This window comes from Branchiostoma floridae, chromosome 11, assembly GCF_000003815.2.
Source record: "Branchiostoma floridae strain S238N-H82 chromosome 11, Bfl_VNyyK, whole genome shotgun sequence".
Taxonomy (NCBI): domain Eukaryota; kingdom Metazoa; phylum Chordata; class Leptocardii; order Amphioxiformes; family Branchiostomatidae; genus Branchiostoma; species Branchiostoma floridae.
In genome coordinates this window covers 15,980,525-16,007,598 of record NC_049989.1, presented here as the reverse complement: position 1 = coordinate 16,007,598, position 27,074 = coordinate 15,980,525, and the positions used below count along the sequence as shown (strand labels likewise).

The 27,074-nt window shown below is 40.5% G+C and overlaps 3 protein-coding genes across 4 annotated transcripts in view; 1 reads left to right on the top strand and 2 right to left on the bottom strand.

Annotated features, from left to right (window-relative positions):
* Positions 1-14,296, bottom strand: part of LOC118425649 (calpain-10-like) — a 110,925-nt gene extending 96,629 nt beyond the window's left edge. The window contains exons 1-3 of the mRNA XM_035834626.1: positions 14,175-14,296; positions 12,847-12,988; positions 11,106-11,243 (exon numbers count right to left, since the gene is read on the bottom strand). Coding sequence (XP_035690519.1) covers positions 11,106-11,243; positions 12,847-12,945 — 237 coding nt within the window. The 5' untranslated portion in view covers positions 12,946-12,988; positions 14,175-14,296. The remainder of the gene's footprint in view (positions 1-11,105; positions 11,244-12,846; positions 12,989-14,174) is intronic.
* Positions 654-9,012, top strand: LOC118425656. 2 transcript variants are annotated; one of them, XM_035834638.1, is made up of 5 exons: positions 654-732; positions 995-1,061; positions 4,530-4,787; positions 7,285-7,374; positions 8,121-9,012. In XM_035834638.1, exons 2-5 carry the CDS (start codon positions 1,049-1,051, stop codon positions 8,603-8,605), a joined length of 846 nt encoding a protein of 281 aa, XP_035690531.1. In that variant the 5' UTR covers positions 654-732; positions 995-1,048; the 3' UTR covers positions 8,606-9,012. The 2 variants fall into 2 exon arrangements, with proteins under 2 accessions (XP_035690531.1, XP_035690530.1); XM_035834637.1 differs by having other exon boundaries at positions 7,258-7,374.
* A 745-nt stretch (positions 14,297-15,041) lies between the features above and the next one.
* On the bottom strand, positions 15,042-26,952 carry LOC118425826 (integral membrane protein DGCR2/IDD-like). The gene is made up of 8 exons (XM_035834928.1): positions 26,734-26,952; positions 25,266-25,301; positions 22,179-22,340; positions 21,363-21,650; positions 20,046-20,225; positions 19,207-19,443; positions 18,100-18,243; positions 15,042-17,654 (listed from the first exon to the last, which is right to left on the bottom strand). The coding sequence occupies exons 1-8, from the start codon at positions 26,780-26,782 to the stop codon at positions 17,065-17,067; spliced, it is 1,686 nt and encodes a 561-aa protein (XP_035690821.1). The 5' UTR covers positions 26,783-26,952; the 3' UTR covers positions 15,042-17,064.
* Positions 26,953-27,074: the final 122 nt, after the last annotated feature.

The following is a 27,074-nucleotide window of genomic DNA, read 5'->3' as shown; positions in this document are numbered from 1 at the left end:
CACTTACTCTCTGCCCCAAGGGCTATCTACCACTTAAAAATCACGACCACAGCACGTCCAGAACATGAGATATCAAAAATGGAAGTTCCGCTGCAGTACTTTAGCAAGCCGCTAGGGGGCCCATTATCTAACTTGACCTTCGTTTTCTTGACCCCTACCCACCTACCAAATATCATCAGTATCCATCCAAGGCTTCTTGAGTTATGCTGATATCAGACACACACACAGACAAACACGCTCAAAACATAACCTTCTGCCATTCTGTAACAATATGTATACGTATGTTTAACAGCTCATAGCTAGTCTTGCCTAGTATAGGCTACCCTAAGATTTGTATTACACTGTCATTCCCATGACTTTGAGGATTGAGCTATTAAGTGCCACCTTTCTGATAGAACAGGAATTACATGGACAAAAGCAAAACACACTAGCCTTAAGCTGATTGGACTAAAGAATATATCTACACACACACACACATATATATATATATATATATATATATATATACGAGTGGGGCTTAAGTACTAATTAGTCAAAATACAGTTAAAGGAAGGGTGACAAAAACTCTGTTTAAATACAAATCTTATGACCATGGTTGAGCCAAAACAATGACAGAGGCAGTCACCTGACAGTGTGAACCTTGACCCTGCCTCACCTTGAGGGGCTTACAGGTGCATTCAGGTGTAACAGATCCTGCACAGTCAAGGCAACAGTTCTTTATCGTGAGGAAAGGTAAGCTATCAGTTATCTTTTCATCAGTCTGATGTTAGTGTGTCTGAAAACTAAAAAGTCATTAAAATCTTTCAGTACAAAGTTACAAAGCTTGACTTTGTTTGTGACTTATAAAATCTACATTTTAGTTTCATTTCCTGGTGCTGAATGGCTTTGTACTGTTTGGCCACTCCCAGTGCCTGATTGTGCTGTCAACACATTCAATGCTTTGCTCACCATTAAATATTGATAAGTCAAAAATTTTGTTGTTGTTTTTTTTCAGAGAAATTTGATGTAAGCTTTGAATCTGAGTGGTGAGAAATGTGTTTGTAACAACATGTCTCAACGAGGTGAGTTCATACATTGTACAATATACTAGTAGCTCAAATTTTAAGCTCAACAAAGATTAACCACTATTAATAGAAACGGTTGTTCAAGTCCCACTGTCACAGCTGATGGTTTGGCAGCCATTGTTGCTGTTAAGTTGTTGCCTTGTAGTGCCATAATAGTACATGGCACATAGGGCTAAGGTCAACACGTTTCTTTGCTGTTTCTGCAGCAAGATATATTCTTACAGGGAGGGATTGCTCACCCATGCCGTTTAACATGCTTGAGGCACCACCTTGAACACAGAACCCCATCTATATGTCTTTTCTGCAACTGCAACAAAGATGCCCTTCCCAGAATTTAAACCCGGGGTCTCCCAGTTACTGCATATTTGGAACCAGTAGCTTAACAATAATAGCACTGATGAAGTTGCTACCAATAAAGCTACAGGGACATCCCTGGTTTCACAGCAGCTGCTGTGGTTACCCTGGTTTATCACCCCCTCCCATCTCCAAAACTAGAAAGGCCGACATTTGCTTAAGAGCAAATACAGCATATTTCAGCCATACCCCTTCCCACGCAACATTGGACTGTTCCAAATCACCCCGCGCAAAAATGGAACATCATATTAACAGTACATTATTCCCCAAAGGGGACTGGTATTGTGAATTGATTCCAGGTAAAAACAGAGCTTGCTTCTATTTTTCAGAAAATGACAATAATCACATTCCATTCAGAAAATTTTCATCATGACTGAAAATTGTTGAATGACTTCATGTAATGTCATTAACAATTTTCAGTACGATAACTTGGTGTAAGTTTAAAAAAGTATAAGCTCCTTGTGATGTGGGTACATTTATTATTGCAGTGAACTTTTTTTATTCAAGTAGGGCAAACGATTTGATAATTATCAAGCAGGTGCAGGTACTGTAGGAGCGTTTGTTTTCTTCAAGCTGTAAAACTGTTAAACTGTTTTACTTTGTATGCAATCAGCCATCGAGCCTATTCTTATTTTAGTTTAACAACTTCCTGCCAGACCCGGAAGATACGATTGAACCTTGTTCGAGGATTTTATTTTCGTCTGTCTGGTCAGTCTGTTCATACCCTGGCGCTGAGAGTGTTTTATTGGGCTGAAACTCTGGCAGTTTAAAGTTACTTACAATTTAAATGTTCAAAGTTTATGTCAAACAACAACAGCACTAGGAAATGGGGCCACTATAGACAGGTGGTCACTATAGAGAAAATGCTGATCTATTGACTAGGAGCCATACGTTACACATGATTTCAGTACACTGATCATTAATCATATAAACATTGCACAGGTAAGCCAATTGTTTAGATGTACAATTAAGTTCAAATAATTCTGAAGAGAAATATTGATGAGAAAATAATCATTCTCGCCACTGTCTAACTTATAATTACGTATCAAAACTAAACGCAGATTTTCTAACTAACGCATCTTTCGCCGACTTCATCAAAGGACCGCCGGCTACCAATCAAACACGGCTGTTGATTAGACTTAGAGTTTCAAACAGTCATGTGCTGTGTGCCAGTTGACAGCAAACTTCATGCTACGTGATGTTTTACATTGCTTGGACCTTCTTTCCTACAGCGGTGCTTCTACAAAATATTTAGACTGTAACACTGAGTCCCACATGTTTTATAGAATAGAATTTGACGCAGAACAGTGTTTTTGCTGGGTATTTTTCTTGAAACATGTCCGTGGGAATATCAGCGAGGCGGCGACGTAGGGATATCAGACCGTCAACAAAAGTCGCACGGCGGCTAACGGCGCAGCGAAGATACTAGCGCTATAAATAAGCGCTTCAACTAAGGATGGCAACCCGTACAATATTTTTGTATCTGCTGAGCTAAGTTAAGTTTGTTGTTTATGAGGTTTTAGTTGTCTTTGAAGCTTTGACCCGAAAATACCATCGCTAGCGTTTCAACTTCGGATAACAAGTTATAAGTACTGTTGAGCTCAGTAACGTTAAAGTTTGTTTTTAGTTGCCTTTGACGGTTTGACCTGAAATAGTGTTACGCTAAACTCCTGAAGAGAAGTTAAGTGACTGCTGCGATTATCATAGATATGCCCCTAAGAACTGATACAATGTAAAGCCTTCTGAATAGTCTAAAATGCGAGAGCCTTAGGCGGGCTTCGCTCCCCCTGGCGGGAACACTGCTATATACGGGATCATGAGGCCCAGCTTATGAATATTAATTAGCCTTTGGCCTCCTCTTCGCTGATTGGCTAGGTCTTTGATTCAATTAACTCTCCGGCTGACGCGCACAGGTGTGGCTCTGTGCGGGGTCACGGAAGGTCGCGTCAGGAGGCCCAAAGAAAACAAATTTCCCCTCAGAAAAGTGCCAAAATTAATCATTTTAAAGTTGTTTATGTCAAACATTTTACTTGAATCTTGTTACCAAGTATCTAATGCCTATCTATACCAAATTTCAGGTCATTTAATTCTAATACCAGGGTACAGGAGCCAAAAGTGTCCTTTTTTGGTCAAAAATTGGCCAAAAATCGCAAAAATAAGCATTTTGTTGCACTGTACACCAAAAGTGTTATTGAATTTATATGAAGGGATTATCAAGGCACATCTGTGTCAAATTTCAGCTCATTCGGTTGCAATACCAAGGTACAGGAGCCAAAAGTGTCCTTTTTTGGTCAAAAATTGGTCAAAAAATCGCAAAAATAAGCATTTTGTTGTACTGTACACCAAAAGTGTTATTGACTTTATATGAAGGAATTATCAAGGCACATCTCTGTCAAATTTCAGCTCATTTGGTTGTAATACCAGGGTACAGGGACCAAAAGTGTCCTTTTTTGGTAGAAAATTGGTCAAAAAATCGCAAAAATAAGCATTTTGTTGTACTGTACACCAAAAGTGTTATCGAATTTATATGGGGGCATTATTAAGGCACATCTCTGTCAAATTTCAGCTCATTTGGTTGTAATACCAGGGTACAGGGGCCAAAATATGCAGTTTTGGTCTAAAATTGACCAAAAAATCTCAATAAAATCATTTTAGAGGCAGATATGAAAAAACTGAGAAAAAAGCATCAAGGTATTGGCCCATTCTACCCCTGTGCCAAATTTCAGATCATTCGGTCCAGGAACGGCGGAGATGAATCACTTTGAAGATTTGACAGGAGAAAGAAAGAAAGAAAGAAAGAAAGAAACATTACGAATACAATATATTTCACCATACTATGTATGGCTGAAATATAAAAACAAGATTTTAGCAGATCAGAAACTTGCCACTCGCCTTGCACAATCAATCATACTATTTGAAAAACATGATGCAACATTTAGCGTGTTGTTTCTATAAATAATGTTCTTGGAATGCTTCATAATGGATATTGGCTCACATCTTTTCTGACAAAATTGTCTTATATTGTATGTGCATAGATATTATCATGATAATAGTATATAAGGGACACTCTGTTAATGTTTCACCATGATGATACTCAATGTTTTTTTGCAGGTGTCGGGAGGTATTTTTGCTTCATAAAGAACAAGGTGAGCTCAGACTGGAAGGACCTGGCTTGGTGTCTTGGGTTTGAGACACCAGACATAGACAACATTGACACCAAACACCGGGATGACAAGTCTCGCTGTATGGACCTGTTACAGCAATGGTACAAGCGGGAGGGAAACGCTGCCACCATACATGTGCTGATGGAGGCCCTACAAGATGCAGAGCTACAACATGTGGTGGACAGTCTGAAGGACAAACATCCTGGTACGAACCTTTTACAACAAATGATAAACTTGACTTTGAAAATTTAGGATTAATAGTTTATTGATTGGTTGATCCAGGAACAATCTCCCAGATTGCAGTGCTTTCAATATTCTAAGTTGCATGCTACTTAGTTTTGAAACATCCGTGAATAGTTTCATCAGGATGGTACTTGTACATGTTCATCACTGAATAAAGTTTAATTTAGTTTTAAATTACTCTAAACAGATAAAACAAACAAAACTAAGACATTAACAGACTACAAGCTGCAGAAATGAAAGTCGTCCGTATCATGCTAGGCAAAACGAGGGCTGACAGACTGAGAAACACGTACCTCAGAGAAACTTTAGGCATAACATATGTTCTATAGAACATTAGACATAGAAAGAGCAGCCCTCAGATGGATAGGACATGTGGAATAGTCGAATGGCCAAGCATCAAATATTCGGTTCTACTTCCGGGGTTTTCTAAAACGGCACAGATCATATAGAACGCGTTATTCTCTTAGACGAGGCGCACGCCGGGTCAGTCGGCTTGAACCCCTTGCATGGGTGTAAACAATTGCCTGTGGTGCAACAAAAAGACCTTAGACTTGCATAATGTTTATACTTTTTCATATCTACAGGATTTTTCCAGCACAACCATGTACACATTTTGTGTGTTGCAAAATTACATCTGGCACTATGGCTTTTGAAACATTAGCATTTTTTGTCCAGTTTCTTTGTGCTTGTCTGTTTTACAGTTCACCTAGATTTAATTATCTAATTCCACAATGCGATAGTCTATTTAATCGCCTTTGCAATGATACCAAAGTTGCCCGGTTGATTTGAGGAGCAAGGAGTTTAATTTACAACCGCACTGACAAATCTATGACAGCACATGGAGCGACCTCGTTCCACGGTAGAACATACGGGGCGAAGGGTTGGCACAGAGTGAACATTTTCTATGCCAGTGTTATGCTTGTAACCAAAGTCGACAATAAGCTATATATCAAAGTAAAGCTAAGGTTTCTGGGAACCAACACATAGATTTCAAGAGAGATAGAACATTCTTCATGAATGCAACGCCGTTTCAAAGATGATGGTAAAGTCCCATGGTTACTTGCCTGGAGACCGTTTCACCAAGTAGAACGCGGGAGGAGCCTTGTCTCTGTAAAGGACGTTAATAATCTCTATTCGGGTACTGCGTTCCCCTGTACACAAGCTATATTTGAAATGAAAACCATGCATGGTTTCTAAAAATCAGCTCACAAATTTTCATGATTTTTCATTAACTCTACGTGCTTACAACGCCGTTACAAATTTCATCTCGAAATTCCATGGTTGCCCGGAGAGCGACGTGCCACGTCTTCATATCGGAGTGAACATTTTCAGCATTCTGTTGTTGTGTAATCAACCATTCGAATCGCCATTAAACTACGTATCAATTGAAAGGTAAGGTTTGGGGGGATTAGCATATAAATTTTAAGAGGGTTAGTGAACTTTACGTGCTTACGTCGACGTGACAAAGATGGACAGCAAGTCCCATGGTTTCTGTCCCGCCGACGCGTTCCAATTGTGTTCGGAACGTGCGAGGCGCCGCGCCTTGTCTTCAACAGAATAAACATTCTCTATTCGGGTACTGCGCTCCACTGACAATAAACTATATATCAAATGAAAGGTTTCTGGAAATTAGCACAGAGATTTTGATGATATTCATGAAAGCTACATGTTTGCTATAAGCCAATGAACATTGCGTAAAATACGCAATGTTCAGTGGGTAACTTCGTCCAATATTATTCAACCAACACCAATAATTCGACAATTGTCGGACGCATCAAAGCTTAATCTTTAAGCATGCCAAATTTCATGGACCTACAGTCAACCAATTTTCTGTTATGAGCATTAAAGTAGAGGGTAGTTTCACGGGAGAGGCGCGCTGCGTCGTTTTCACTGTTTTAGAAAATAAGCGTGTTCTAGAGCATTGGCCATTCAACTAGAAAGAATGGATGAGGGAAGAATTCCAAAGATAGCTCTCCAGTACAAACCAAAGGGCAAGCGCCCCTTAGGCAGACCCAGAAAGAGATGGAGGGACAACATACAGGAGATACTGACATCTAGTACAGACTGGGCAGACTAGTTAGACTTGAAGAGGAGGGGATCTTCCATGATCAGGAAGAGTGAAAGAGACTCTCAGCTGACAGGCCTTTGGCCTACCTGGAGAAGATGTAAGATGCAAGTCCAAATGCTAGTATTAGCATCCGAAGCGATGTAGTGATGAAATCTGTATAGTGATGAAATCTGCGTCCAAGTGCTTAGTATTAGTGACAGAAGCGACATAGATTTCATCAGTATAGTGATGAATTACACCGAATTCAACAATCCATGGTCTCTGGAAATAGCTCGAATGGTTGAGGAAATTTAGAGATTCCTTTGATTGGAGAGATGCTTGATACAAAGTTGTTGTTGTTTTTTTGTTTCTTATCAATGTACAGATGAATTTGACTTTGTCCAACTCACAGAACATCAATTGCTCCTCCAAGAGAACAAAAGGAAAGCTCTCCAAGATGATGCAGCTGACAGTCCAAGAAAACGCTTCCAGACCAACCCAGGTAAGTCAGAAATAAGGAAAAACTGCCTTCTTTATCAGCTGGTTTAAACCATAATCATTATATTTCACCAATATAAAAAAAAATCAGTTGAAATATATTGTTCGTGATGTCTCTTCTTTCTTCTTCATCTCCTGTCAAATTGATTCATCTTTATTTTTGGGGGGCCAAATGACCTGAAATTTTTTCAATGTATGCCTTTAAAATGATTAACTGACGTTTGGGGGCCATTTTTAGACCAAAACAGTATATTTGGGCCTCCTCTGACCTGGTATTGCAGCCAAATGACCTGAAATTTGGTGTAGGGATGAATTGAACAAATTTTCCAAGGACTCCATTCATATTGAAATACACTTAAAAACGACTTATTGGGGATTTTTTTGGTGACATGTTGCTATTTATCTATCTTATGTGACCATAATATATATTGTGTTGGAAAATTTCCTTTTGGACTGGCATGACTTTGCAATAGACTACTTTTGGGCAGAAGCCGATATTGAATATTTCAATTTTGCTCAGGTGTGACTTTGGAACAGTCCATTTTTGCAGGGGGTGAATTATTTCAAGGTACATCTGTATCAGTCTTACATGAAATGATTCAGTTGAAAAAAAAAACACATTTGCTAGCAAATACCGATTTTTTCCTGCACTGGATTTTTACTCATCAAAGTCAAAGCTGACAGATAAAATATCTCTTTTACACCAGATATTATATTATTATTTAACCCTGGCTGCATTTTTACTTCCAGTTCTCCTGCAACCAACAGCGAGGGAACAGGCTGGGAACACTGATGCCATAAGGGAAGAGGTAAAGAAGCTGAAAGAAAAAAATGAGAAATTGGAGAAAATCATCCAAGAACAGAACAAGAAAATCCATCAACTTCAGGAGACCGACAAGAACATGGAGGCTAGAATAGAGGAGCTGATGACAGCCAAGCAACCGGTGGGGAGTTTGAATCAGCGGAAACATCTGTTACAAATCATGCCAGACATTTACATGGATAAGTCAAAGGCAACAAAGACACGACAAGTCAAACGGTCTGTGGTTCAGCCCCAAAAGAAAGATGTAGGTACGAATGTCAGGTCAACCATGGTGGAACGACCATGGGTGAGTAAAGTCAGATTTGGGGGAAGGGGATCAGGTAGGGGGAAATTTCAATGGCCTTATGGAGTAGCTGTATCACAGGACAATGAGCTTTACATTGTTGACCCCAACTTTGACAACAACTTGTAGCACCTTTTCAATTTTGAAAAGTTAAAAAAGTGCGTACTTTATTCGAGAATATACGGTAACAAAAGAATCCAGGTGTTCACAATGGATGGTGTTTATATCAGACAGTTCACAACATCTCTGCCTGGGGAAACTGATAAAAAGCTAAAACCTGAGGAAGTTGCTGTAGATAGAAATGGCAACCTGTGGGTGGTGAGTAATTCTCATGTAGTGCAGTATTCGAGGGAAGGCACAAGTTTGGCCAAAATAGATCTTCCATATGTTGAATACAGCCATGGCATAACTGTAGCTATGGCAACAAACCAGGTGATTGTCACAGAGTATGATGGGAAGAACGGACGACTTCGAGTATTTAAGCAAGATGGCTCTGACATGGGTAGAGCCATGAGTACATATGGTTCAAGCCATAGGTCCCCAAAGCCTTGGTGGCCAATAGATGTCACTGTGGATGGGGAGGGGAACATTCTGGTCGCTGATCACAACAATCACTGTGTCCATGTCTTGGACAGAGAGGGGAACTTCAAGTTTAAGTTTGGGAGTGAGGGATCTGGTGAAAGCCAGTTGAAAGCACCTCAGGGCATTTGTGTTGATGGGATGGGAAACATCATTGTGGCTGAGACTAAAAATGGTTGTGTGAAAATGTTTGACAGTCAGGGCAGATTTCTGTCTCACATTGGAAGTGGTATGGCAAGTATGGAGTATCCCTGTGGTGTTGCTGTGTCACCAGGTGGAGATGTGGTGGTGACTGATATCAACATGAAAACTGTATCAGTCTGGACACAGGGTTAGTGTGGCACTATAGGGGGTAAAGGTCATGCTATAGTATAATGACATCTGGCAATCAAAATCACATTTGTTGTCTTCCAGACTTCAGATGATAATTTTGTATTAATCATACAATTTTTGGCTATCAAATTGAATGCATTTGCTGCTTTGTTGTGAAATGAAGAAAAACATGTCTCCCTGTTTGCACCTTTTGGCACCAACATTGTAAATACTATTATCATGTCATACCGGTGACACGAAAACGTTCGATACGGGTGTTCCGGACCGTGTGATAACTTTCCGTATCACACAGACTTCCTTCAAGTAAATCAAACCATTTCGAGCGGGCCGAGTGCGGCATGGTTGGCAATTCGAATACCTGATTCAGACGTTGGAACATTGCTATTGTAACACTTTTTGTTCGAGGGCACCAAATTTGTTCAACTTCTGGCGCATTTCGCATCAAAACAAGGTTTATTTCAGGTGGGTATGACATAAATAAGTATCCCTGTGAAGGTGACATGGAATACACCGTGTTGTATTCGGGTGATACGGAATACACCGTGTTGCAGCTGCCGTGTTGTATTCTATATTTAAATGCTTACAGGTGAAGTCGGTAGGTAGAATTTAGTTACTGTAGTAAGATCATATTTATCAAAGGCTTTTTACATTTGACTATTGTGTAATTCACAATTATTCATTGCTTTTAATCATCAAGCCTCAAGCTGTTTGCAGATCTTGATATGTTTAGCACTTTGTAGTCATATATAAAAATAAGCAAAATGGATCATAATGTAATGATACATGTATCAAGTTAAGGTGTATTGACTTATATACTTAGTCTTGTAGTAAAAAGTACATATTATGCATGTATGTGTCTGGATACTCATGATGAACAAATGTGATAGAACAGCTCAAATATGCACCATTATGCATAACACATAGTTTAAGGCTGACTAAACCATTCACAACCTTCACAATTCTCCAAATAGGGATCAGAATACCTGACCTGTATTCATACAGATTATACATATTGCAGATGCTCCTCTGCACGTACATGTACATGTATATAGCCCATACAGTGTGCGAGGGCTTGTTTGTTGTAGAGGTTGTTTTGCCCAGAAGTTGTCAAAATAAAGATTTGAATTGAATGCCTTTTCAGATATGATTAATTCTATCAGCAGACTATAATAATGACACAAGAATTTACTCCAAACTGCCTCACATAGATTAACTGGTAGGAATCCATAGTAATCAAAAGATGCTTTTCTTCCGACAACTTTCAGTGCATATGGAGCAGTGCAAATCTCTGGCTCTAAAGCCCTTGGGACACACAGGCCACTTCAGCAAGGCAGGGGGCTACTACTGGTAGTAGTAGTGCTGAGTATTCAATTCCCAGACTCTTTCCTGAAAGTGCAGATTGTTAATAATGTAGGGAAAGCAGTATGTACACAATTTTTGGTATACTGTAACACAGTAGTTTCAACTCCCAACTTTCCAAATGCCTTGCAAACCCTGTACCCCATAGAATATAGTTTAGGCCAACTGCTGACATACAAAGTCTTGAAAAGCTTTTCTCCCAAACTGAATCAAACCATATGCATTGATTAGACCATTTCTTGCACAGAGTTTGATGATCATACCGTGCATAATTATGTTTAGTTAAAATAAAAAGGCAACAACACAAAGAACATTTGCTGGATGTACATCGTATGTTAGAGTTGAAACTTGGTGCTACCTTCTGTATGAGTTGTCTATGTGGTGCAATGGCAGCGCAGGCACACAGGAACCAGCAGTCTCCCAGCCTGCCCTGCACCACATCCTGTACACACAGGTCACCTTCAGCTGGGAGCAGCACGGGGTCTGCAACAAGCTCCTGAAAACAACAACAAACAATCATTGAAGAGATACATTAGTCACATAAGGGTTGGACAAGTCCACTAGCCCTATTGTCCAGGGCAAGTGAAAGTGCTGTTCGGGCAAGTGCATGACCTACCCCACTTGCCCGATTGGGCAACTAAGATTTTTCCATTGATTGAGTGCAATTTTGACATACTTGTTACTTTTTACAGTCATGACATCAAGCAATGGTCAAAGAATTCCATTGCTGGAAGTGAAAATGCATATACTACATGTAGGTGCATATCCTAACCTGAACTCTCTTGTGAGTCTTATGAAGGACATTAAGATTCTGTGTGCTGAAGAAGGGCTAGGAGAGCTGCTGAATGTTTTTGACCAGGCAGACGACATGTTAAGCACTGTTTGGAATCAGAGAAGATTGGCTGGAAAACAAACTACCATTGACCAGTTTTTCAAGAGCAAATGATGTACTGTACAGTAGACATGGTTTACCTTTGATAGAAGTGATGAATGTTATCCAAGTACAATTTACATTGTATGTAAACTGTAGTTCACTTGGGATATAAACGATACAGGAACTGTGATACTGTGTTGTTTATCATGTACAAATGTGCAGGTATGAGGAATAATAAAAGACCATTGACGGAAATCATTGTGTCTGTCCTATCTTGTCGTTTTTACTTCCTTTGCTTAAGAAGACCACTTGTCTAAAAAGACCACTTTACATCGGTCCCCAGGGTAGTCTTCTTAGACAAATTTGACTGTAGTAACAAACATTTGAATTTTGGGCAAGGAAAAAATTGGTTTGGGCAAGTAAATTTTTATGTGCTTGCCCGATAGGACAAGTGAATTTTTTTGTCCAACCCAGCACACATGAGTACAGTTAATACAATATTCTTCATTCAGTGACTTTTTTTAAAGGCATAGAGACATTTTCGATATCTTGCAGCACATCTTGTTCATGGAGTGACCTAGTCTTGCGAGAGAGTCTCGTGCATGAGACTAGGTTCAGACATGTAGTCGTACTGTGAACGACATGTGCTACAAGACATTGAAACTTTGGAGGTATGTCTCTATTAAACTAAGCCTTTAAAAAAACGTCACTGTTTGAAGAATATTGTATTAACACCACCAAACTAGAGTTTGATTCGAAGATCTCCTTGTTTCTCGTTTGTCTTGTTTAGTTTTAGCACATTAACTCTGCAAATAAGGTGATAAATATAGTATACAACACAGTGTACGGTATTTCGTATAACCCGAGGAACAAGACCAACTGTACATTTGAGTAAGATTGCCTGTCGTGTACATCAACACCTTGCATCCTTGGTCCGAAGTCCTCCTAGGAGACGGAAACTCAAAACATCAAACCTGCATCTGCTGGGGCCGTCTTACACGTTGCATACAGTTGCCCCTGTAGGACTTAGTGCACCAGTGGACAATAGGGTGGAGAAGGAATTGCACACCCCCCTTTCACCATAAAAAGTCATGTGCAGGTCAGGCAAACAGGTTGCTGAACCCACCGGCAAAATGCCTGTCTGCCTGCTCATCTTTTGAATCAACAGGAGAATTTAAAAAAAAACATCAACACATCTACCCTAGAATTATCAACTGTTGAAAACCTGTGGTCTTTTCCAGACTATCTGTCCAACATTCTCCGAGCTGCCTTTGTAATACAGTGCTGAGTCACTCGCTGGGAAGTCTGGGTCCTCGAATAGCATCTTGTTCTCTGGTATGGAAGACACTCGTGATGGAAGCACTGATCTGTATGTGTGAAAAATATACCCATCAAAGTTGAACTGAAAGTACAGTTGTGTTTGCCTTTATACCATCAGTCAGTTTGTGATAAGATCAAACCATTTCAACTCAGTACATCGCATAAGGTAATGTTGATTTGATATATGGATGACATCCGTGGGTGCATGAATTTCCGTCCGCTTCCAAAAAAGTTTTCTACCAAACTGTAAGTTGAAAAAGCAACTGCAAAATTAGCCACAGAGCGACTGTTGGATTAGGCTCCTGCTACTGCAAAATGTGCAAATATATGCCATGTGCATTGCAAAAAAAATATTGGAAATGCACAAGTCAAATACAAGACAAGGAAGAAGGCATGAAAGAACAAAAATTAACTACTGTCTTATGATGGCTGACAGCAATGATGGCTGGGAGCTGCCCAAGTCCTACTTACCTCTACTCCGCAAGGAGGCGGGGTGAGGGGCGGAAGATCCACGCAAGTCTTGACCTAGTTCTCCCAAATCTCGCGAGAACTAGGTCACTCCGTGATCAAGATGGACTGATAGCCATCGAAAATTTGGAGGTACGTGTACTTACCTTTAATACAGTCACTGATTGATGAAAAAATCCTATTAACTAACTACTGTCTGTTATACAATAACATGACTATATTTTGTGTGTAACACTAATCATCTGTCCAACATTCCTGACCAACTAGATTTCATAATCATGAAAATAACTTTCTTTTGGTCCAACGTTTATTTTTGTTGCACACTTGAATTCAGCCTTGGGGTGCTCAGAGGATGTCATCTATAGAATCGAATCAACATGGCCTAATTTAAATTCCTTGGTATTTGACACTGGGTGGGATTTGGACAAGGCCAATTGATAGGAAGCTGGTCTCAGTTCAGTTCAGTCGTCCATCTGGTGGCACTGGTCTGAATGTGTATAAGATTAAGAAGACTGGCTATGTAACACTATTACAGTTTCACACGGCCAGTTATATGGTACACAGTTTAGACCAAATATTGCCCAAAATTTGCCCAGTGTACATGTGACAACATCTCGGGACAAGTCCAGGCGTAGGAAAATAGAAAAGGACTGCGGAAAGGCAACCGCCCCCCTCCCACCTCCAAGTCCTCGCATCCCCGTCTCCTACAGACGTTCTTACCGACACCAGTCACTCATATTCTGTGATAACCTTGATGAGAAATACCTCTGCAAGATGTCACTCTAGATAACCAACTCTCAGCCGTCAATTTTCATTTTTCCTCGAGAGTTTTCTTCATTCGAGTCGCCCGCCGCCATGTTGACTCCTTTGGACGCTTCTATTCTGACAGCGGGAGGACTTTGGTAAAATCTTTGCTTATAACAACCTTTCAAAACTTCCCTTAAGCATCAAAATTTTTTTCAGCTTACTTCTATTATATTCCCCCAATAGCTGAAATATAAGTACTCAGAATCTTAATCATGATATGAAATTAGAGATATTAGTTTGGCTGTTTTCTTAGTTACCCCGGCTTCGAATGATGGACTATTCCACGGGTTCCACAGCTGGATGAATGACGTCACTCCAATCCCGGGGGATATCCCCGACTGCTGCTCCCACAAGCTTGAATCATCCTCATTCTCTCTATCTTTAAATTTACCTAAATTATTAATTTGTCCGAATAGACGGATCGACCAAAGGCAAAAAAACGGCCTCATTACTCAAATGGGTACATATTGGCTATACTACAACCAGAGGTTTAAAAAGAAAACACCTGATGGCGATTCAGTACCTTGGACATTACTATTGTAAACATGCATACTCATTCTTATTGGAACCAAAGCTACATTTTCAAATGGTTGCTTACTGATGTCTTAGAATTAAGTGACTTTTGGTGTTGTTTTAGGTACGCTTTTAGATTCTTTCACGATGGATCTATGCAGTTTTAACACTAAACTTAACTGGAGTTCTTACATTTTGGTACACAATTTCATCCTTGCATTCACACTTTTCCTGTTTTTAGCGCTGTCAATATATGAGAACCTTCAACGTTATAAAAAGGGAGGCATACATTCAGACACAACACAACCGACATTGTAGTACATTTTGTAATTTATTTGTTTTTCCTACATACAATGTGTAGCAGCTGTACAATATTTACAATGGGTGCATTAGACTTTCTGAATGTGCATTGCTGGATACCAGTATACCAGAAATAACAGTAAACACAGTAACTGTAGCAGGTTTGCAACCAAAAACTTCTTTCATACTTCAGAGCTGCTCCTTCTTAGATAAAGGGTAGGTACCAGCAAATCATCTGAAAAGCACACCAAAATGTGACTGTATGTGGTATTCATGAAAAACTGAGAACTGGATGTAAATAATTTGTCAGATTTTTTTTCTCAACTGTAACAATCTGTGATATTGTACCTATCTGTAGGGACGAATTGTTGCTGTACCGGTAACTATTTTGTCAAGTAGCTTTATTATAGTACATTTCAAACACTGTTGACTGTACACTATATTAGGTATGGTAATCACCTACTGTTTAACACATGATTTACACAAGTCAGGGGTCCGGGGAACCCCTTGTACAATTGTATCCTTGGGACAAAGTCCTCCTAGGAGACGGAAACTCCAAACAACAAAGCTGCATCTGCTTGGGCCATCTTACATGTGGCAGTTCCTGCACCTGTGGGACTTTCAGCATCACTAGACCATTGAGTGGAGAAGGATTTGCACATCCCTCCTTCACCTTAAAAAGTCATGTGCAGGTCAGGCAAACAGGTTGCCAAACCCACCGGCAAGGGCCTGTTTGCCTGCTCATCTGTCGAAAAATCCACAGATGAATTCAACGACGAATACTAATGATATGGAGGTAATGCGACTGTTCAGAACAGCTTACTTTTGGTGCTAAAGAAGTATACTATCCTTGATCTAAGTAACACTCAGTTCAACTTTAACGTCAACTCCTAAACAGTTTGTCATGACTGTCTGCTTTTATGCACAAGATTGCCAAACATATTTTTGAAAGCAAACAAAATCAGCATATGAAGTCCTGTTATTACTTAAACATACATTATCACATTACCTAGGTTTATGTTTGACTTTAAAAAGTACAGTACATGTATTCCATTACTACCTACTAAGTACCTTGCTACTGTCTGAATGAGTCTGATTTGTATTTTTATACATGTATAATCATTAACTTGATATTACCATTTGCTATTAACATTTACAAAGCAGCTTATGGTTAATAAGGTTTTATTATCTTACGGTAGCTGACAATTTTTGCAAGTCAATTTACTTAATGTTTGACACAAGTATTACAAGAAATAGAATACTAGGTACACAAACAAGAAATACTATGTACCTAATCAAGTTCTTGTTTTACTTCCTTATTTACAATTCTAGCATAGTTGATATTTACATGTGCGATCGTTACATTTTCTTGTTCTATATTGAAGACAGATAACTTGTAAGTATCTTTGCTTGGCTGGTTACAACTATACATTATCAACAACACTACAGTTCTGGTAGTTACCATTTAGTGGCAGTGAGTTGGTATTCCTACAAAACTATAGAGTGGTAAAAAAACATTTTTCTATTGCTTGCTACTTACCTAAACAATAGCTGCAAAATTTCCTGAGCTTCGTGGTCATGACACAATTTTAAAAATGACACTAGTGGTATATTATAGTCCATGATAACTCATATTCACAGAAAGATCAAACTACGAGGACAGTAAGCAAATGAAAGTAAGGTAGTAAAGATTTACAATCTGACAGTTTCCTCTCACGATACAACGTAGAAAAGGCAAGCCAACAGCGAAATAAGTAACAAGGCTGGTAGTACCCCCCTCACATGTAGTGAAAATCGATCGGACGGCGAGTCTGCGATCTCTAAATTACGAGGAGGCATGACCCTGACGGGAAGGGGGGAACTCTGCCATTTCTTCGTCGGCATGATGGTCATGCCTCCTCGTAATTTAGAGCTCGCAGACTCGTCGTTCGATCGATTTTCACTACATGTGAGGGGGGTATAACAGAGCTTGAAGAGGAAGGTACGATGGTATAGTAACAACCTGGTCTGCAAACAGAGAACATAGATGATGCCTTTAGACAAATGTGGATTCTGTGGTATTGTCTGTTGGCAGTGCACCCTCAGTGCTCGTTTGAGAACTCCTGTTACTTGCAGCAGAGTGTCTCGGAGAAGATCGCCGACTCGCCGATCTCGTTGCTCTGTTTGCACTATCTTCTCCCGCGGATGTCTGCGAGGTTGCGGAATTTCTGTGCGAGCTACACCGACTGGACCGCTGAGACGCGATGTCGTGGTGGCTGGCGGATCTCCGAGACTCGCGCTCCTGCTGTCTGACGAGCTGCTGGGTCTCGCTGTCGGCCTGCGGGCTGGTATCGCTCTGCGGGCTCTGGATTTCTCCCATGGGGTTGTCCGGGGTGTTCCTCGGAGGCGGCCCAGCGTACTCCGAGTCGAACATGATGGCCATGTCGTACGGGGGTGGGGGTTTGTCCCCAGGGGTGACGGGCGGGCCTGGCTTGATAGCACTGTATGGTGGGGGTGGATCGTCGTAGGGAGGAAGAGTAACATGCAGATCACCTGAAGGTGAGAGTGGGGGAGGGCGGAAGAGGTGGGCTGGGATGATGTTGGTTCTCGTTCTGCGTACGTGGCGAGACCCTCTGTTCCTCCGGTCTGAAAAAAAAGCAATACTAAATGTCAAATGGTTGTACAAAACAAATGATGACCCTCTACTCTTATATTATGTAGGATCCCTACAGTGACTTTGTCTTTCACACTCGGATTGTGACATCCAAAATTGTCTAGGTGAAAATCCTGACACTAAGGGATGTAGCTCCACTGGTACTAGTATCAACATAGTTGAGTTCCTCAGTCCAATTAGTTTGTAACTGGAACACCCAAGTACAAATCCAGGGGATGGCATCTTGTTTGGGGCCCACCCATCATGTATGTACCCATCTTGTGATAGGGATGTAAAGGGGTGGTCCTGTGGTCAAAGGAGGTGTCTTAACCCCTCCCTCTAAAAATTTGCCCTGCTACAGCAACAGCAAAGAAACTTGTTGACCCATGTACCACTAAGCACTACCAGGTGAACGACAACAACAGCCTTGCCACTCACAGTGATTTCCGCCATAGATGGCCTCCAGTCTGCGCTGGCGGAGTCGGTACACCATGAAGAGGAGCAGGGACAGGATTAGGAAGGACGAGAGACAGCTGACCACCAGCCGCATCCCGTGGGTCATGCTCAGCTCCGAACCATTGTCTGAAAAAACAACAAAGAAGCATCTCATGAATGTAAGTTCACCTGTGATGGTAGTCAAATTCAGAGGTGTCACAACACATTCATATAGAATCGCCAGTACACTCTGAAGATTTCGTCAAGGTGCAGGTAGCACTGAAAATTACCTGCACCAGACAACTTTTACCTGCACCACTCTGAAATTAGGAAGTATGGATCATACTAAAACTGTTGAGGAACCATTGCTATTTTTTCTTTTATACTTAATAGGTGGTAACAGTCAGTGCAGCTGATAACAATCCACATATACCAACATCATAGGACTATGTATAAAACCTAGTACAGGGACCAGTGCAGGTTAGGTGCAGGTTGACACCAGAAATACCTGCACAGCTCCAATTTTACTTGCACTAACCTGCATATGCAGGTGGTATTTCGAACCTTTTTCGTGACATCCAAGAAAAAGAATATAAAACATATACACATACAAATACAATTTTCCTGTAAATTCATCCTAGAAGTTAAAGGGGAAAGGTCTTCTTGACAACCCCTCCCTGTAAAAATAAACCCTGCTACCAGGCTTTTAGCTAGGATTTTATTAAGGGGAGTCCAAATTTATTGGTGAGTCGCGGCAAGTGACTATTGTAGGGGGGTCCGGGGGCATCCACCTTCCATGGTGCAGAGTTTTTGATGATTTTAAATTAAAAGTAGTGCATTCTAAGGTATCCTAAAAGGCAAAAACACAGTTACAGAGGCCACAGTAGAAGACTGTGACCACAGATGACCTTTTGGCATCCCTGGTCAATCAGAATTTCATGCTTGTGAGAGGATTTACTCCCCAGTGCAAGAGCATCCAGAGCGTCAAATTTCTTGTTATTCTAAGAAAAGGGCGTTTTCTGGACGCGTTGACGCATGCCTGGCTAAAAGCCTGCCTGCTACTGAAACAGTAAGGAAACTTGTTGCCTTATATGCTACTGTGCTACTTACAATTATTGCTGTTGTTGTTCTCGTTGGGATCCAAACAGGTGAACTCACAGCACTTGTCAGGGGACATCTGGTAGCTGGTGCATTTCTTGGGCCGGTCGCACTGCGCCGTGATGCACATCTGTGCCTCACCCATGTGACAGGTGCACGTCATGCAGGCGTCGTGGCCCTGGGGCGTGAACACCTGTCCATCCGCTACCTTCTCTCCTTTGCTATTGATGCACTTCATCTTGGCAAGATCTGCAAGATCGGGCAGTAACAAAAACCTCACATAAGCATGCTATATTTCATTCTAGCTGACCATTTGCCGATGATACTGTTAATGTAGTTCCCCTGTAACAAACCAACATCTACTAGACTATGCAGATGCTGTAATTTTTCTTTAAAATGTGCTTTGTTTGAATTTTGACAAAATCATCAGAGAAAAAACACAAGCAATGAGCTTCAAAATCTCCATCTACACAAATCGATAAGCAATATTTGTGCACTTAGGCCACAGCAATTCGATTTGTTGGTTCTCAGATTGTTTTTAAACAAATTTATCTGGAAAAACCTGATCAAGACCAGGTCTATACCTAGGACCACTAAGTTTTATGCCATGAATACAGTCATATACCAGAACTCTTCCTCCCTGACCTCTATTTTTATGATGTCCACTTGCTATACAATGACCTTAAACAGTCTGAGAACAAAGGAAATTGATCTTGCTTTAATTTGAAAGCTCAACTCTTATGTCACCACATATACAGGAAAACTTGTAAATTACAGTTTCAAAGGTAATTGGCATTCAATTAATACTACTAGCAGTAAAGATCAAGACTTTTTCTTTGAGCCATACTCACCTTTTTTACACAGAAAGGCTGACTTGTTTTCACAGTTGATGGCGTACCAGCTCCACAGGAGGGGGTCACCAAACAGCTCGTTCCTGAGGTACTGCAGCTGTCCACACAGCATGTCCCCGTGCTGGTTAGTCATCAGCACTGGGTTGAAGCTCTGGATGAAGTTGAAGTCACTGTTGGCTTCTGAAAAATGGGAAGAAACATGTAGTCAATAAGAAATATACCTGAACGATAGCTCACTCAGAAAATAGCTTCGGATAAGCTTAGGGCACAAACCACCATACGTGCAAATATGTGCTGTCTATGTGCCAAAACGTGGGCAATCTTTTGGGATCCGTATGAAATCGTAGGGGATCCAATGGATTTTGGAGCATGCAGACACGCCGTAGAACTTTACCTGCAGGCAAAACTTTGTGTGCCATCGGGCTGCGAATTCGCCCCCCGTTCGTGCTATTACGGGTGACACGCCTGCCCTGTACAGACTGAACATTTTCAGAAATATGTGGCGGGCATGGCCTCAAGAAAAGACATACAGACAAATTGCACATACGGCGGGTTGTGCCCTTAGCTTAAGCGAAGTCCCTTGGATAGGACGTTAAATGGGGGATCAGGTGTTAGAGGATAGCCATACATCAAGGACGTTACAGACCAAACTTATCGGAAAGAGATGGCATTTATCCTGTCTTTTCAGATGGGTCAAAACTGAAAGCTGACCACATGTGAGCATCCCTGGTCAATCTGAATTTTATTCTTGTCAAAGAATCCGTTCAGGCAGATTCATATCTGTTTCACTAGCCCTGGGCCACACAACTTTGTAAAAAAAAATCACTACAGCAGGGAGCTAGTCTACTGGTGTTGAACTACTATACTCATGCCCCAATGCTGAGTGCTAAGAAGAGAAAACAGCAGCATGTTAGCCTGGGTACTATCCGGAAAGTAGTTCGCTTCGCTGTTTACTATACACTATATACAGTCGGTTCTAGCTCCGACATTCATTATACAGACTACAGTTGCTTCTCTGCTGTTCTGTCTGGGATCTTTGACCATGTTAACGTCTGGAATCGTCCAAATTTTGGACGAGGGCGCTGATTGGTCCCTGCACATCAGCGAATTAAGGTATGGGTGACATCACCACCAAACAGTTTGAATGTGCAGGTCATAGGAGCAAACGACTACCCAGATGGTACCCATTCTAGCAGCATGTACCATTTTTTAAAAAGTCTTTGGTATGACTCAGACAAAGATTGAACTCAAAACCTACCGACTGCATGGCAAACACTCATGCACATGTATCATTTCATGAAAGCACCGCTAACTAACCTGCTTGGTTGTTGGTGACTCTCCAGAAAGAAACGTTGTTCTGTGTGACGTAGTGGTACCCCATCCAGAACTTCTGGTAGATCCCGTCCAGTATCAGCGACTGCACCGCCGAGTCCTCCCACTTGTGCTCGATGATGAACCTCAGCTCACTGTCGCTGGAGATGGTTGCTAGGTAACTGCCCAAACGCTGGCAGGTCTCCTGGGCTTGGCTGTAGGTCATCTTGGTTTGGAAGGCCTTGTAACAGCTGCCTACTCGAGCGTGGAAGTGCCATCCTTCTGGACAGGTATCTTTGGAAAAAGCAAGGAATATGCTAAATGTCAGTGCCAGCAGGGTTAGTCGTTTTCTGAAATTCACTTGTCCTATCGGCCAAGCACATAAAATATTTACTTGCCCAATCCAATTTTTCACTTGCCCAAAACTCAAATGTCACTTTTTCAGTATTTTCAGAAAAGTTGGACAGGTTACTAAACAAAATTCATAAAAATAAATAATTCAAAAGGTCTGAGGTGAAGATATATGGCAATAAACAACACAAAAACAGTCTGAGCAGTTTAGTTGCACTTTTTATACAAGGAGTCCCCTCTGATTTGTTACTAATGTTCTGAATAAAAGGCATCGTTTTTAGACTAAAGTTATATGTGTATGTGTATACGGCCGGTGAGGCTATGGGACCGGTGAGGTGAGGAGGCTGTGAATGGTAATATTTTTCTCAGGACTTAGTTTTTTGGGGGGAAATGTAAGAAAAATGGACAGGCGAATCCGAGAAGCAACAAATAAAATTGGTGTGGCCTTACAGCTCTATACAGTATACTTACTGGGAGAATCTCCCTGTAACAAACTGGCTGTTGCCTCCTCCTTGCCAAACCCTGGCTGACCAAGCTGGATATATCCGAAGGATGTGCCGGGGTGGTAACCGTCCGCCAACTTCACCTTGTTCTGATGAGCCGGATCTTCAGCATGATGGGCTGTATTCGCATCTGAAAGACGAACATCATTATGATGAATATTATCTCGTACAAGAGTCTCAGGATGTATACATTTTCAGCGTTGGATAAGTTTTCTAAATTACTAAAATTAACTTGTCATATCAGGTAAGTACATTAAAGATTCTTTTACCCAAATCAACTTTTCACTTGCAGGGCTCGAAATACCACCTGCATATGCAGGTTAGTGCAGGTAAAATTGAAGCTGTGCAAGTATTTCTGGTGTCTACCTGCACCTAACCTGCACTGGTCCATGTACTGGGTTTTATACATAAATGTCCTATGATGTATAAGTGTATATGGATTGTTTTCAGCTGCATTGAGTGATTGACTGTTACCACCTATGTAGTATGAAAGAAAAAAATAACAATGGTTTATGAACAAATTTAGTATGATCCATACTTCCTAAATTCAGAGTGGTGCACCGGTATTTCTGGTGTCTACCTGCACCTAACCTGCACTGGTCCATGTATTGGGTTTTATACATAAATATCCTGTGGTGTAGGTGCATGTGGATTGTTATAAGCTGCACTGACTGTTACCAACTATTATTAATATTTAGTATAAAATGATGGTTCCTGAATGATTTTAGTATCATCCATGTTTCCTAAATTCAGAGTGGTGCAGATAAAATTTGTCTGGTGCAGGTAATTTTCAATGCCACCTGCACCAGTGCAGGTTTGCAGAAAAACTATTTCGAGCCCTGTACAACCAAACCAAAAGGTCAAATCAAAGAACTGACTTGATTTAAAGGAGATGGACAGATTTTTACAAGGGAAATACAGGAACTTTGAATTGGCCCCCCATGCAACAGGATCTAGTTTTGTATCCTGCTCTGCTAGTGAAATGCCACTGAGAGCTAAACAACAAGGCAGGGAAATCCAAACCACCTGAAACACATGTCAAGTGATCTCTTCACATCAAAACTGCACTTCTAATCTTAAGCACTGGTACCTGAATCATTAGTATTCACACTCAATTTTCTGCCCTGTCATCGGCCAATACAGGTATTACACAGCTGAGCATTTTCTTCTAGTTATACAGCGTTAAAACACAAATTTGCTTGACACCAAGGTTTGTTCATGTTTAGAAATAACATAACAATTAAAAAAGTGAAGACACTTAAATCACAAGTGTTTTCAGGCAGTATTACAAATGCCAACAACATTTAAATTAGACTGTTGTGAAAATACTGGTTACAAATAGTTTTTCCATTCTTCAGCCTATCATGGCTCAAACCGAATTGCTACATTTTTTTCAGGGTCAAAGTCAGGTCTTAACAATAGAACAAAGGCAACATTTCCAAGGTAGCCTGAATTTGAACATCAGACAATATATGAGCTAATAGATCCTCATTTCCAACCTTTCAATGAATCTGTAAGTGTGAAAAACACATTTGGTATACTGATCCTTTGTACTTCGTAAATGACTTATAACACTTGAGTACCAAAGAAATCTTAAGAGTATCTTTTGCCCTTGGAACGCTGCATCTTCTTCTGTTTATAGTTTCTTAAATGCTGTGTGCTTGATTAGGAGGCCAAACACTCCTTCCTGTCTTTGCTTTACCATGACCTTCCTTGCCCTGCAAACGTAACGCGATACGGTGTTACCCACCACTAGATAAACTCTACATACAAATGCAACTCAGGGGCTCAACAGGGATAACACACCAATCTGGCACTGCTGCTTACACCATGTCAAATGTTGGAGCAAAAATTGTGGGGGGGCATATGCTAACGCTGACTATGAAAACAAACTGCACATGTATTTCCATCTCGGTACCATTGTCAAGAAGCATAAAAGTTTTATCAACCTCAGTTTTTAATGTTTTCAAGACAGAGGATAAATCGACCCATCAAGGAAGATTAAAAACAGCAGACCCTAAATTTCTTTATTCAGACTTGGTCAGGGTATTTTCACCTGGTTTACCACAATGGGTCCTTAGGTAAGGAGAACGCTGTCTCGGCCCTGGTTAAGATGTGGGTAAACACCTTCCTGAATAGAGTGCTCAGTCATGCCGTTTCAGGTTTCAAGCATAAATAAGTGAATAGGATCGGCGAGGGCTTTTACAACGGAGTCGCCGCACGTTCTGATTGGTCCGGGCGCCGCTCCAGCTTTACGTGCTAAGCGCTTGGTACATTCTGGGGGGCCGTGACAAAATCCTTTGTCTCTCGCCCTTACAAACATCTAGTCTGGCGGTAGGATAGACGTCTAGAGTAAACAGCTCAAAGCCTGTTGTTTTCACTGTGTGTTTGTTTATTCCTAAGTAGGAAAGGCCTCGGATAAGACATTAATTGGTCTAATTTTGCTCGCAAGGAACTAGATGAAACACAGTCATGGCTTGTCTAATCCCCCAGACATTGTTTTCTTCTGCTTTTAGATAAGCTGGTTTAAATTCTACAACATGTCTCTACCAGTAATTTCCATCAGAAAACATCTCCAAAACCAACATTGAACATTAATCAGTCACTGACGAAAGGTAGAGGATTCTACCTGAAATGTCGGACTGTTTCTACAATCATATCCAGTTGCTTGAGTAATTCATTGCATTCAATATTTGGCTCGTTCTGTACAACACAACATACAAGCTTTTCTTGGGTAGAGTACATGGCGCAAAAAGCATTTAAGTTTTTAAACTGTGGGCTTCCCCTCAAAATAACAAAAGATGTGTCAAAATTCCGTGAACAAGGCTGACAGAGTAAGTCAAAGGTCTCAATTTATTTCAAGTGTTGGTTAGGTAAAGTTTAGGCTTCGTTCTGAATTTCATAATGTTATTTACCAACAGAGATCAACTTTACAGTTTCATGCTTTGTGTCAAATTTACTATCCACAGCAACAACAAGTGTGTTAGTGTTACTACAAGTACATGTATCTTTTCCCATCATACAAAAACATTAGAATATAATAAACTGTCCTCACCTGTCTCTTGTGGAGCTGCTAATACAACTGTAACACCTGAAGAATATGAAACAGGAATTTCCATAAAATTATAGAAGCATCTCATTTGTCACAGTCAACAGTCACTCGTTTGTAAGTAAATATGCATCGTAAGTAAATATGCATCATGGGCTTTTACACAAATCTCCACTGACATTTTTTAGCCTTTTTTGTTTTAGTGGCTGTTGCTTTTCACTGAGGTACAACGCATCAGAAATATGTTTTTACAATAAGCAAACATACTGTATTTGCATTGGGAGTGGCTTAACAAACAAAACCTAATATGCATGACTATATTTCAGGGAGTTGGACTTCAGGGAGCCGTTTTTAACAATGGGCAACAAATACGGAAATGTGTGAACAAAATTTTGACCAATCTTCAATGCATTAAAACTGCATGCTACAATCATAGCATAGATAGAGTACAGAGGAAGACAACACATAAAAATATGATCCATTTTGGAAAAACAGACACTTCTGATAGGATTCACTTTTGCAAACCATTTCATTACATCCTATTATCCTTGTCCTCTTTGCAATCTTTCAAGGAACCAAATTGAGCAACTCTGGGACTATCACTGCAACAGATGTGACAATACAAAACAGCTATTGTTTTTCCAATGTTGATCACACCTACTGAGAAATGTGCTAAACTAATGGGTTAGGATTTGGTGATAATTACCTCTGTCTTTTATATAAGCTGTTAAAAGGCATGAATAATTGGTTCAATTGTATACTGATCTTTCGATGCTTGGAAAGCTTTGAGGGTTGAGGTTTTAAAAAAAAAGTACATTTGTAAATGACTTCCTACATAAATCCTACAAAAAATATACTCATATCATGTTGTATTATTTATGGTACAACTCAACCACAAAATATTGAGCAAGTAAACCTTGGTATGGTAAAATTATTAAAAAAAACTATTGAACTCAACATATGCAGAAATTAAACACTAGCAAATGATTTGCTCCAACTTGCAACACTGAATTGAATTTGATTGAATTCAATACATGTGTTTCAGTCTAAAACTTCCATAGTCATATACATACTTGAAACGACCTCAAATCATAATGTTTCTTGGCAATTCAATTAGGGTTCTTCAGTGAAATATATTCCTTGTTTGTTTCATCACATGTGGTGCCAGGACAAAGCACGGAATCTGTTAGCTACCAAGCAAACGATCTGACCTAATTTTCAAACGAGCGGTGTAGTTTTGACCAAGGTGCCTTTCAGATCAAAGAACAAAGACAGTGTGTGCAAAATTCACATCATCATGTGCTTCTAAAACTTCTAGAATTCACATAAATTCCTCAAGAAGTCAAGATTCTGACACGAGAAACGCCCAGTAAGCAAACTGAGTAAACAGATGCATTGCAAATACCCCGCTATCCTAGTGGGATATATAGGTTCCTCCCCCCAAGCTGCAAAGGGCAAAACGCACAGTACTCACCGTAAAAAAAGACACACAAATATCCTAAATTCCTCGACGCTGACGACATTTTTGGTCGAAGAAAATCGTCGCAACGTAGGAGAAGATATTTTGGTGGTGCTGTGTGGACAGAACAAGTTGTACGGGGTGAAATCCTCCGTCAAAAAGAAGGGCTGAAGAAACGACCGCCTCCCACCCCACTTTGTTCAGCAAACAAAATGGCGGACTTTTCGATGGACTAGACCATTAGTGAAGAGTAAGGGGGTTATGGTACAAAACAAATTTATAGAACGCATCAATTACGCTACTCAATTCATTTCAAAAACATTGTTAATAGGCTTTTAAAATATAATCATGTTTTC

Excerpts from the sequence above, each read along its gene's own strand:
- LOC118425656 (XM_035834637.1), top strand. Across the intron at positions 4,788-7,257 it reads TCTGAAGGACAAACATCCTG|ATGAATTTGACTTTGTCCAA; the intron begins GTACGAACCTTT and ends ATCAATGTACAG. Across the intron at positions 7,375-8,120 it reads ACGCTTCCAGACCAACCCAG|TTCTCCTGCAACCAACAGCG; the intron begins GTAAGTCAGAAA and ends TTTTACTTCCAG.
- LOC118425826 (XM_035834928.1), bottom strand. The coding sequence starts at position 26,782 with ATGTCGTCAGCGTCGAGGAATTTAGGATATTTGTGTGTCTTTTTTTAC. Across the intron at positions 22,341-25,265 it reads AGCAGCTCCACAAGAGACAG|ATGCGAATACAGCCCATCAT; the intron begins GTGAGGACAGTT and ends TTCGTCTTTCAG. Across the intron at positions 18,244-19,206 it reads GAACAACAACAGCAATAATT|ACAATGGTTCGGAGCTGAGC; the intron begins GTAAGTAGCACA and ends TTGTTTTTTCAG.